Source organism: Monodelphis domestica, chromosome 1 (genome assembly GCF_027887165.1).
Source record: "Monodelphis domestica isolate mMonDom1 chromosome 1, mMonDom1.pri, whole genome shotgun sequence".
Classification (NCBI taxonomy): Eukaryota; Metazoa; Chordata; class Mammalia; order Didelphimorphia; family Didelphidae; genus Monodelphis; species Monodelphis domestica.
Genome location: NC_077227.1, coordinates 143958383 through 143970534, shown reverse-complemented (window position 1 = coordinate 143970534; position 12152 = coordinate 143958383). Strand labels below are relative to the sequence as shown.

The following is a 12152-nucleotide window of genomic DNA, read 5'->3' as shown; positions in this document are numbered from 1 at the left end:
AAAAACATTTGCACAAAGAATTATGAACTTAATTTTTGTGCCTTTTCCAATGTTTCTAAACAGAGCAATAGCCAAGCAATTACTAAAGAACTGTCCAAATTATATTTTATGACTATGATAGGATATAGAATATAGAACCATGAAAAAACAGGGCAGTGATGGCAGAAGAGAGCGGGATGAGGGTAGAAGACAAGGTTGATTTTTTTAATCACCTTCCATCCATATTTTTCCCTGCTGTGACCAAAGTGTGAAAATATTTCATTTGCTCAGAGTGGCACATTTAAAAAACCATCACAGGCCTAGATCACAGTTTTATAGACACCACCAAGAAAAAAAAAACCCTCAACTCTACATGGTTTACAAACCTACATGGAAAAAGAATATTAAAATATTGTCCTGGCAAAGAAATGTATTCTAACACCAAAGACAGGAGAAATGATACTCTTATTAAAACCCAGAACTAGCCATTTTGGAAAATTCAGTATCCTATGAAAAGAGTGGGGGTGAAAAGTGGGGAAGAAATGCCCACTAAAATAAGACACATTTTAAAATGATCATCTTTTCTCAAAAAAATTAAGATTATAGAAAATAATATTACCCATATTTATGTTTCATAAACTTTATCTCCATTTCCCCAACATATTTCTATAATACTCTATTCCTTAACAGGCAGCTCAAAAATGTTGGCCCAGTATAGCCCGAGTCTCCTTTCTTTCAGCTAAAGATATGACTGATAGCCACCTTAAAGACTGACCACACTTCCGAACAGCTTGGGTCCAGAAAAGGAGAGGTTTTCCTGATTTCAATCTTACCAAAAAATGGCACATTTTGATCAGGAAGGTCAAAAAAAGGGGGACTGAACATCCCCAAAAATCTGCCATGAGCTGCTCTACCAGAATTTTCTTTCTTTTTCTTACTTTTCTTGGGGGAGGGAAGGCAAGGATGGGGGAAAATGTGGAAACCAACATTAGGAAAAGGAAACAACTAGGAACAGATGAACCCCAAGCTCTGCAGTTTGAATACAGCTTAAGTAGTTACAAGTGTGGCCAGCAATGGAGATGCTGGAAAAGCTACCCAAGGGCGGAGAGCTGAGGACTTATGAAGGGACTGAGCCTTTTACTCAAATGAATTCAAAGTGGCTTAGCTGGCAGAAGAAGAGATAAACTGAACACGATGCAGTGCAAAGATCTAGCTCTTTTCTCCTTCTTCTCCTCATTGCTGCACCCTAAAATCTGATCCTGTTATAAATTATAAGCTTATGGAGGTGGTAATTTCATCTCTTTGGTACACACCTGATCTACAGTTGACATTCAGTAACACATTATTAATAAGGCCAGAATGTTACAGTTTTCCTTGGGGCTAAGTGTATATGGTTTCCCACTCTTAGCTAGCTAGCATTTCCTTCTTAAGTGAATCAGAATGATTCCTCATTCTCCTTGGCAAATAAATACATGCAAAATGCATTTTTGTAGCTTTGAAATATCCATCAGTTTTATAACACATAGGTCCAAAAGCCATTTAATTTCTACAGAATCATAAACTATCATGCAAGACACCATATCATATGGGAGAATAATAGTGTCCAAACCCTTTTGTTTATAGGTGAGAAAAATGAAGCCTAATAAACAACTAGTAAGTAGCAAAGGTGGGGATTCAAACTCAGGTCTCTTGACTACAAATCCAGTATTCATCCATCCTTCCTTCCTTCCTCCCTCCCTTTCTTCCTCCTTTACTTTCTGTCATAGGATCAATTTCAAGACAGAAGAGTAGCAGGGGGCAGGCAATTGAGGTTAAGTGACTTGCCCAAAGTCACACTGTCAGGAAGTGCCTGATCCTCTTATCCACTGTGCTACCTAACTGCCTTAAAACAAACAAACAAAAAAAAAACAACTCTTACTTTCTGTCTTAGTATTAATTCTAAGAAAGAAGAGCCCAGCACTCTTTTCATACACCCCAAATTAACACCCCATGACCCTGTGAGTTAACACAGGGGTTATTGTTTTCATCTTAAAAATGAAAATAAAAAGGTTAAAATTGGTTGCATTCATGGTAACACAAATAATAATTGTTAGAGACAAGATTTGAACCCAAATATAACATGCTTTCCCCTATTAATCTACCTCTGTGCATAATAAATGAATTATATCCAACTACCTAGACTTCCCCTTCCCCCTATGCATCCATATTTTAATAGAAATGAAGGGTATTCAATTAAAAATAAAATTGTGAAATACATGTCACCTGACTATTAATAATTCTTTTTTCTGACAAGCATATACTTTAAAATGTCAAGAATTTTGGGTAGTTATATAGCTGAGTGGATACAGTGCCAGGCATGGAGATGAGAGGTCCTGGGTTCAAGTCTGGCCATATACTTCCTACCTGTGTGTTCTTGGGTAAGTCATTTAACCTTAATTGCCTTGCCATTATTGCTCTTCTCCCTTGGAATTGATACTTAGTATTAATTTTAAGACAAAAAGCAAAGGTTAAAAAATGTCCAAAATTTGTGATTTCACGTGCATAAATATTCCCTCCACAAATGCAGATTGCAAGCCCTTCAACCTTAGAAAACGTTCTTTATGACTCACTATTCTTATTTTTAAAGAATTGTCACCTAAAGATTGGTTCTTATATGGTCCATTGCCTGAGCTATTCTTGAAGCTTTTTTCAGTCTGGTAAAACCTGCTGGCCTTTGTGGCACAGGCTCTGATAGAGCTTTTGAGAACTCAGGGACACCTTTACGGTCCGAGGAGTTAACAAACGAGGACACCAGAAGATCCAACATACCACACATCTGGAGAGATGTCATTTATTTGGGAGGGGCTCAACCTCTGATTTCATCCATAGCAGGAGACCTCAGTGAGGGAATTTCTCCCATCAGTACAGATCAAAAACTCCTCGGCACCTTATAGTTTTAGAGAGTTGCCAGGGCCATTGAAAAGCTATAATTTGCTCCGGAGCACCCCATCAGAATGTGTCAGAGGCAGGCTCTTTTTACATAGCACCATACAATCTCTCGCTTATACATACACACACATTGTGTGTATGAGTATCATATGTCCACTATGGCTAGTTCTGGGCTCCAATAAATATTTATTTCTTCTGCCTTTGGTGTTAGAATACATTCCTTTGCCAGGATAATACTTCAATATTCTTTTTCCAAGTAGTTTTGTAAACTTTCTAGAATTATTGGGAATGGGGGGAGTGTCGTGGCTTTTAAATCAGTCAAGAAACATTTATTAAGCACTTGCTATGTGCCAGTCCCTGGGCTGAGGACTCAAAGAAAAGCAAAAACACAGCCTTTGTCCTCATGGAGCTCACATCCTAACGGAGGAAAAAACATTCCAATAGCTACATGCATATAAGATAGAAACAGGCTAAAGGGGAGCTAATCTCAAAGAGAAGATAGCAGCAATGATGGGACCTGGGATCTGATAGTTTTTAAATGTGCAAATGGGCAAATGTGACACTTTGCTTACAGGGACTACGTTTTTGGTTACGATTTTATGAATACATGATGTGTATATGCATATACACATTTACTCTATATATTCTACTTTGTTGCTTCAATAAATTGCTATGGAATAGATTTGTATCTCGAATATATATGTATATACACAAAGACATGCATACACATATGATCTAGTCTACCTTGTTGCTTCAAGTATGCTATAGAATACATGTGTGAATATATGTATATGTACATGTATTTAGACGTACATACACATAGTGCACAATATGTGTGTATGTATTCTGTATGAGCATAACCTATATAAATCCCACAAGTGTATAGAAGCATATGTGTGTATACATATTATATATATATTCCACAGCATATTAGAAGCAACAAAATCGAATACATCTGAGAACTCCTAAATCTGGTTAGGGCCATTTTTAGTTTTTTACACACACATATATACCTTATGTATGTATATATGTATACATATATGTATAAATTTTGGAAAGAGAAAAAAGAGAAAGAAGGATACTGTGTGTCATAATGGAATATAGAGTCAGCTCCAGAGTCATGAATACCATTAAATCCTGCCTCTAACACATACTGACTCTGCCTGGACAATTAATAACATTTCAGGGTCCCAAGAAATTCAACATTGCAATTTGTAGAGAAGGTAATAAATTGCATAGGTTACGTTCCATCCTGGATGCTTCCTGCACTGATTTATGAATGAATGAATGAATAATGATTAATGTCAGAGGTCTGTATATGAATATATATAAAAACACATATACCTTTTCATATTCAGTACATACATATATATTAAATACACACATATATATATATATATATATTAAAAGTAAGTGTTAATTTCTGGACCTCTAAATTTTATATAAAGCTAGTTAGTATAGTATAGTGCTGGACTTGGAGTCAGGAAGACTTATTTCAGTTAATATTCTGCCTCAGAAACTTAGTAGTTATGTGACGCTAGGTAAGTCACTTTTACTCAGTCTCAGTTTCATCTCTAAAATTAGGATAATAATAGAATCTACCTCATAGGGTTTTTGTGAAGATTAAATGAAACAACATATGTCAAGTGCTTTGTCCAACCTTAAAGCACTATATAAAAACTAGCTATTATTATTATTTTTTATAGTTATGTTATGAAACTTACCAGCAACAGTAACACTTTACTTACTCAAATAGTATTTTGTTTAGGGATTATATTTTTAAATATTTTCCATTTCAAATAATTGATGAGAAACTGTTCTATCCGTGGTAAAAAGAGTATTGCCTTCCACACACACACACACATATATATATATATACACACCCATCTTTTCAGAGGAGTTACCATAATTGATCTCATTCTCTGTAATCTTCTTAAACAAGCACACCAACATGTTGAACTATCACAGACCTTAAATCCATGTTTGGGCCAGTTGTACTTTGTAAGAGACTTCTTCATTATTCTCTTACTCAGAAAAAAAAAGGAGAAAAAAATTCCAATAACCCACCTTGTCTCCTTCTTCCACTTCACATATTTTCTCTACAGTTGAAGGATTATATGTTGGAAACTTTTTTCCACTCTTGGATTCATGCCACTCATTGTTGATAAATATCTAACCAGGAAAAAAATGTTACAAGCATTATGGTTAAACTAGATTTTTAATTTTTGTTATAAACTTTAAGGAACTAGTTCCCTTCCCTCCTTCCCCACTTTCAGCCCTTATTCTCTTGATCAGATAAAAGGTAAAATCTAGGGGACAGCTGGGTGGCTCAATGGATTGAGAGCCAGACATTGAGATGGGAGGTCCTAGGTTCAAATTTGACTTTGGATGCTTCCTAGCTGTGTAATCCTGGTCAAGTCACTTAACCCCCATTACCTAGCCCTTACTGCTCTTCTGCCTTGCAACTAATATACACGATTGATTCTAAGATGGAAGGTAAGGGTTAAAAAAAGGCAAAGTCTTCTATGAAATATAGAGGGGCATGTGTGTATGTGTGTGCGTGTGTGTACAAAATAAATCATCTCATACTCCAAATGCAGTTAAATAAATCTGAATTTTTCAAAGAGGACTTATTTAAATAGGGCATACTAGTAAAAGGCAACAATTGGATAATGAGAATAAATGTTCATGCTCTAAACTTCCTAGGTCTCAAAGCAGACAAAATGGATATTAGAAAGTTCATATATAAATGATCAAACATTTTACTCATAGATAGTTTTCTTTCCAGTTTCCAACTCAGAAACTACTCACTCTTCTTTTACATACAATTCTAGCATATTTAGATATCATAGCATAAAATCTTCCCATTGTAGAGAATCTCAGAGATCCTGTCCATTGACATGCATATTAGGAATAGCAAAGTAGAATTGGTCTGAGAGAGGAAAGCATTCTGCAGCAACAGGAAGTAAGAGCTGACAGCATGAGAGAGGACAGAAAAAAAATACCCATGAACACCAAAAGCAGGTTAAGGTCATTTAGTGTCAGGGCAAGCAGTCCTACACACAAAATAGCCCTTAAACAGTTAATATTTATAATAATGACCCTGAGTTACAAAGGCATAATTAAATTATATTTTGTAAACTTTGTCTAGAAAGTATGAAATATTAGAAATGCTTTTCAAAATGTTTACATTTTAAAAAAATGTTTTATTCCCCAGTAGAAGCAAGCTTTCAGTTATCTAGAAAACTCGCTGATGTAGAATACTACAATTTCCAAGGAGGTCATATAAATTAGATAAGCATATAATTAAATCTGGAATATAAGAAGTACCTTTGCTCTATTAACACCATAAAAGTTTGGTAAGAACATGACACTAAAGAGTCATTCTATGGTAATATAGAATCTACTATCTACCACATCACCTTTCCAGTGCCATCATTCTCTAACATTCTTCAATTTCTTGGGCACAGGTCAAAAACAGAAAATCTCAAAGGATCCTACAAACAACCGTGTTTTAGTGAGAAGCCAAACCCCAAAATGGAGGAAGAGGACAAAAACAAGTTTATCTTCTTTCCTCTAGGGTATGTCCATGTGTTCTGATGCACAATATATATTCCACAGTTACAGGGAGAAATAAGGATAGAAAAATGCTGCGTTGCATGCACATCCTCTAAAAAGAAGGCCATGTGAAGGCTGGATAGTCACCTCCTGAGGGATTTGGGAGGGGGAGTTCATGGCCCATCACAAGATAAGCTTGATTGACATCTAAAGTTGTTGTGGAGATTTTGTGATTCTACTTAAATGACTCCAAGGTCGTTTATAGGTTCAATAGTTTAAGACTCAAGAATATGAAATTATACTTGTAATGACATTAGATTAAAAGTGTTAATGAAAATGACTGTAATCATTCATTGTTTTTATTCTAAATGAGAGAAAAAGAAAAGTCAGCACAAGGAATTCCGAATGTGTTGTAAAAATAAGCAGCAAAGACTAGATGTCTACAGACTTCACTTCTGTGTTTTTATGCCCTCCTCCCTCCACAAAGGTACCATTCATCACATGACATTTAATCCTTATCATTTCTCAATAACTTGAGAGCAACCTGGGAACAGGAGCAAAAGTTAGCTGCCTGGAGATTTATGTTTTTATGTTTTTATTTCATTATTTTTAGATAGAATGAAGTAACTTTCTTTATGTAACACTAACAATTCAATTCAACAAACTTTTATTAAATTTCTAAGGATGAGGCATTGAGTGAAGCACTGGGGACATAAAGACAAAAAAAGGGGAAAGTCCCTGTCCTCAAGGGGTTTACAATCTCTTAAATCCTACAAAGGATTTTGAGTGCATTCTTACACTTTAAAATGTGGGAAAGGAAGAGTAAAGACTGCTAATCCCTAACCAACATTTAGGGTCAGATTGTTACTATACTAGTAGAGCCATTGGATCTACAATTTCACTACTACCGGTCAGTAATATATTTAATTTTTTTTTTGAAAATTTTATTTAGTCAATTTGGAACATAGTACTGTATTTAAAAAAAAACAATACTTGGTGGACATAGAGTTCAAAGATTTCTTAGACATCATCTAGTCCTATAATCTTTATTTAACAAATGATGAAACTGGGCCCAGAGAGGTTAAGTGATTTGTTCTTAGCCACACAGGCAGTAAGAGAGCCAATATTTGAATTCAACTTCTCTGACTTCAAATAAAACGCTCTCTTCACAGCATCCTACTGTCCTCCCTAAAACCAGGAAAACTCACCTAAAACACATTCCATGATTCTTTTTTTTAAGCAAGTTATAACCCTGTAGAAGTGCTTCACATAAGAGAGAGCTGAGGAAATTGTATCTTTTTAAAAAGTAGATAAAATTGGCATATTAATGAGCCATGAAATCATAAATATTATCTTCGCTGCCGGGAGGGAAATGTTAATGGGGGAAATGGACCCGAAAAGTGAAGGGCTGCTCCTTCTGGGATCTGGAAAGGAATCTATTTAAACAACTCAGAATCATAAAGTATGTATGAACTACTAGGAGGTAAAAGTTAAAACTTTAAAAGAAATGAACGGATAACAAATTTTTCTTCTCTGAGATATGTGATTCTATGAATTGGTAAAAATCAATTCCATTCTAGATCAAAGTCCATAAATCTTATGCTCTTAAGCAGTTAATCAATGTAATTTCATTGAGATCTACCCTTACAGTACTAAGCATTAAAAATATAGTATTAACATGTGTAAAATGGTTTGTATTTAGCCACTCAAATCATATTGAGCTCCTCTTTCACATATCTTCCCATCTCGGCATTTCATTTAAAATTATTTTTGGTGTTCTGTACTTGGTTCCTTCCTAGTTCTCTTTCTTCCATTTCCTCTATCCCCAAGGAATAAGCTCATAACTTGATTGCTTTCTTTCCTTTATATAGTTCTTTTGTGAGAAAATAGTATCCATGCTCATATACTGAGGCCAGCTCACCCTGCTGCCACATCAATATTAATTCCCCACCTGTTCTGAAAGAAAAATTTCAATAGCCCCCTTCAAAGATAGGTTCCTTTGTAAACTGAAATGGGAACAAAATAAAGGGGGGAAAAGAATGAAATATCTCACACACACACACGCAAAATAATGAAGGCGAAGTACGGGAAATTGGGAAGATCTATTTCATGTAGAAAAGTTTCATTTCAAGCAGTATTTAAGGTTTGGACTTGTCCATCTATAATCCTTAAAGTATTTTTACCATATATTATTTTAGATAGTACAAAAATAGTACATTAATAAGGTTTACTTGTAAAAAATACCATTTATTATGCTTTACTCACCTACATATATTCCCAGATTTCTTAATGGAGATTACTCTATTTAGGCTTTTCAAAGGGTCACTAAGAACTATGGGGAAATTATCCTTAATTAAGAATTGGCTTTAGAAGGAACCTTAGGAGTCAACTACCCTTTGATTTAAGAGTTCGTTTCAAAACATCCTTGACAGTGGCCATCCAGCTTCTTCTTGAAATCCTTCCATGATAGCTATATTAGTATCTAGCTTGATTATTTTGAAAATATTTTAAAACTAAAGTAATGTTTCAGCAACATTAGCCTTCTGGCTTCTGCATTGCATAAATACATATATGCGCACAAATATGAATATTTACACTATGCACTAAATATTTGCACAATATGCACTAAAAGCATATGTTGATCTCTCTATACAAGCACATATATATATGTACTAAAAATCCTAAAAGAGAAGAAATGGCATATTTGTCTCATTACCTAGAAATTTTGGGGTTTTCTTATGAAATTTAAGATATTTGACAAATACTATTTGTGTAGTTTGAAATGGCCTTTTGATTTTTATAAATATTCATCTCTCTTGGTTATGAGGCCTTTGAACATAACATTAAATTAAATGTCAAACACAGAAATATACAACAGACATCAAGAAATACGTACGAGAGAATAAATAAAATAATGGTCTTATTAAATAGTCTGCAAGGTTCTTTGTTCAGTAGAAAATACTTGAGAAGACAGGAATGGCTACTTTCAAAAGTAGAATCGGCAGAGGGAAATGTACAAGCACTATATCTGCAGTACTTGATATATATATATGAATAAAGTAATATCTATGTATATCTATGGAACAATAATAAATAATGAAGTTGGGGTGGGGAAGAAGACATGATCAAAACAAGAACTTTAAAACAATTCCGACTTAATCAACAAGAAATGATTTTCTAAATGCTTGTACCCTTCAAATCCATGTAAGACCTCTTCACAACATGACAAACATGGAAATATGTATTGCATGATAGCACATGTATACCTATATCAAATTGCGTACCATCTCAGGAAAGAAGGAGGAAAGGAAAGGAGAGAGGCAATTTGGAACTTAAAATATGAGGAAAAATTGTTTCTACATGTAGATTGGAAAAATAAAATATTACAAAAATTAAAAAACACATTAGACTTGTGCTAATGCTATAACACTATCCACTATAATGTGAAATTCAATATAAGATTGGTCTCTCATGGGTCTTATGAATTCAGACGCTTTTGATAAGAAAGTCAAAGGTTTCTTCTTTTCAAACCCCACTTTCTTAATGAAAATGCCAAAAAGACCTCACTCTGTGGTTTTACATTTAATATAAGTCATCCACAGCATCAACCAAGCACAGACTCTTTGCAAGAAGTGTCCCTAGGCCCAACTTGACGTAATACCTTTTTAGAAGAGAATGAAACAAAATCACATGGGTCTCATAGTTTCCAATACTTCATGAAAATCAGAAGTTCTTAATTTGGGGTCTGAGAACTCATTTTTTAATAAAAGACTTTGATAGTATATCAATAGAATTATTTTCCCTTGTAATCTTATATATTTTAAAATACATCTTAAAATATTATTTTGAAAACTATACATAGACTTCTTATCACTATCAATGGGGTCCACGACACAAAAAAGGTTAAAAACTCCTCATGTAAATCATCCTTGTAGAGCTCACAATTATAACTTCTGAGCTTACAGTCTTACAAAGGAAAGCCCATTGTCTTACTAAAAATGGATTCCCTTTGGCGAAAGAACAAGTGGAGTTTTACTAGGGTCTCAAGAAAGTCTGCTCTGTCTTTTGACTCTCTTATACTCAGCTTATACCAGCTGCTATTTTCAAGGGGCTGAGATACAATGCTTTAAAAAAATTATAATTGAATTTAAAATGTAATACTTATGTGGTCTATGGAAGGACAGATGAGGAAACATACTATTTACCAATAAGATATGATTCTTAAATTTTTTTATTAAAATATAGTTCTTTAGGAATTTTAATAGTTAAATTCTGCATAAATCAAATACAAACGTTTCCTTCTTTGTTTCCCCATTTCTCATAAACAGTATGTTTCCGGGAGACAAAGAATTATTTAGATTTCAAATACTATCAGTTCTTTAAGAACTGGTACTTATGTGTTCCCTAAGTAGCCCAATAAACCTCACTAAGCCTGGTTTTGTTTAACATACAAAAACATAACCCCGGTTCCATGTAAGAGCGAGCTTAAAAAGAACTTTTAAACACACACCACAAGATCCATAAGATTTAACAGAGCTTCTGAATCACAGCCGACCAGACAATGTCTGCTATTAGTTAAAAGCGGCAAGTAGGCGATAAACTACATAAAGACAGATCATGCAGCCACGGGAAGTGCAACAACACGTCGAAGACCAGAAAAGGTCTTCTAATTGACAGACAGAATCATTAGCTTGCAAACTGCCCTGGGAGGGAGAAGGACGTCTCCCTGTCTACCTGCCTATCCAGAAAGGGACTGGCTACCTGTGGGATGTTGGGAACATCCCTTAGCTTTTTATGTTAATGAGAAGCTGGAGACTTCCACCACCTCCAGCGCAAGGTCCCTCTTTTTCATATCTGGTTTGAAATGTTCACCCCCTCAGCCAAACTGCTGAGAGAGAGTGTTTGCTTTTGGTGACACCCCTGGGAAGCTGTTAATACGTTTTCAGAAACTGCCCAAGTTTCTTGTAGAGAGTTTGGGGTGCCTTGGGAATACAGAGTTGGTTTCACCTATTAGGTAACACCCACCAAGGTTCAACAACCATCCCTTCCATAGAGAGACGAAAGGATTCTGGGGGGACCCGGTGTAGAAAGGGTGGTGAGAGCCTGTCACATGTGATCAGAGAATTCAGAAGGCACAGCAGAGAGCCTCATAGGAGGACTCCGAGTTTTCTTTTTCCTCCAGATACTTACTTGCTGTTCCCGCCCAGTAAGGGGCTTCCCGGTGCCCACTGGCCTCTCTCAGCCGACAAGCAGAGACCGCAGGACTCACCTTCGTGTGCTTGACCTCCAAATTCCTAATGGGATGCGGCAAGGGAGGCATCTTCTTGTCCGGCTGCCCGTTCTCCAAGGTTCCATTGGTGGTGGCCATGACCCTGTCTCTTTCTCGCCTTCCAGTCTTTCTTTTCTGCTCGTGTCTGCAGCGTCCCAGCCCGGGGACAGATGGATGCGCCTCGGAGGGTGACAGCTCCCAGCGCCTGTTTTATGAGGGACTCCACGCCTCTTGGCTAGAGGGGGCTGCTCTAATTGGTTTCCGGAGGAGACCCCGCCCCACTACACCACCCCCGCCATCCCTTTCTGGAACTTGAGTCCCCCTCCCTCCTCTCGTTTCTCTTCTGGGGCAGCCCAATGCAGGCTGCTGCTTGAGCGGAGTGGTGTAATCCGCCTCTGGGACGGGCAACGCAGCCGGG

General features: G+C 36.2%; 1 protein-coding gene across 3 annotated transcripts in view; it reads right to left on the bottom strand.

Moving 5' to 3' along the window:
• ALDH1A3 (aldehyde dehydrogenase 1 family member A3) overlaps positions 1–11942 on the bottom strand; it is a 58668-nt gene extending 46726 nt beyond the window's left edge. For 2 of the 3 annotated variants that reach the window (XM_016424670.2, XM_007479471.3), the window contains exons 1-2: positions 11735–11942; positions 4975–5079 (exon numbers count right to left, since the gene is read on the bottom strand). In XM_016424670.2, the coding sequence (XP_016280156.1) occupies positions 4975–5079; positions 11735–11833 (204 nt within the window). In that variant the 5' untranslated portion in view covers positions 11834–11942. The remainder of the gene's footprint in view (positions 1–4974; positions 5080–11734) is intronic. The other variant, XM_003339986.3, reaches the window with a different exon arrangement.
• Positions 11943–12152: the final 210 nt, after the last annotated feature.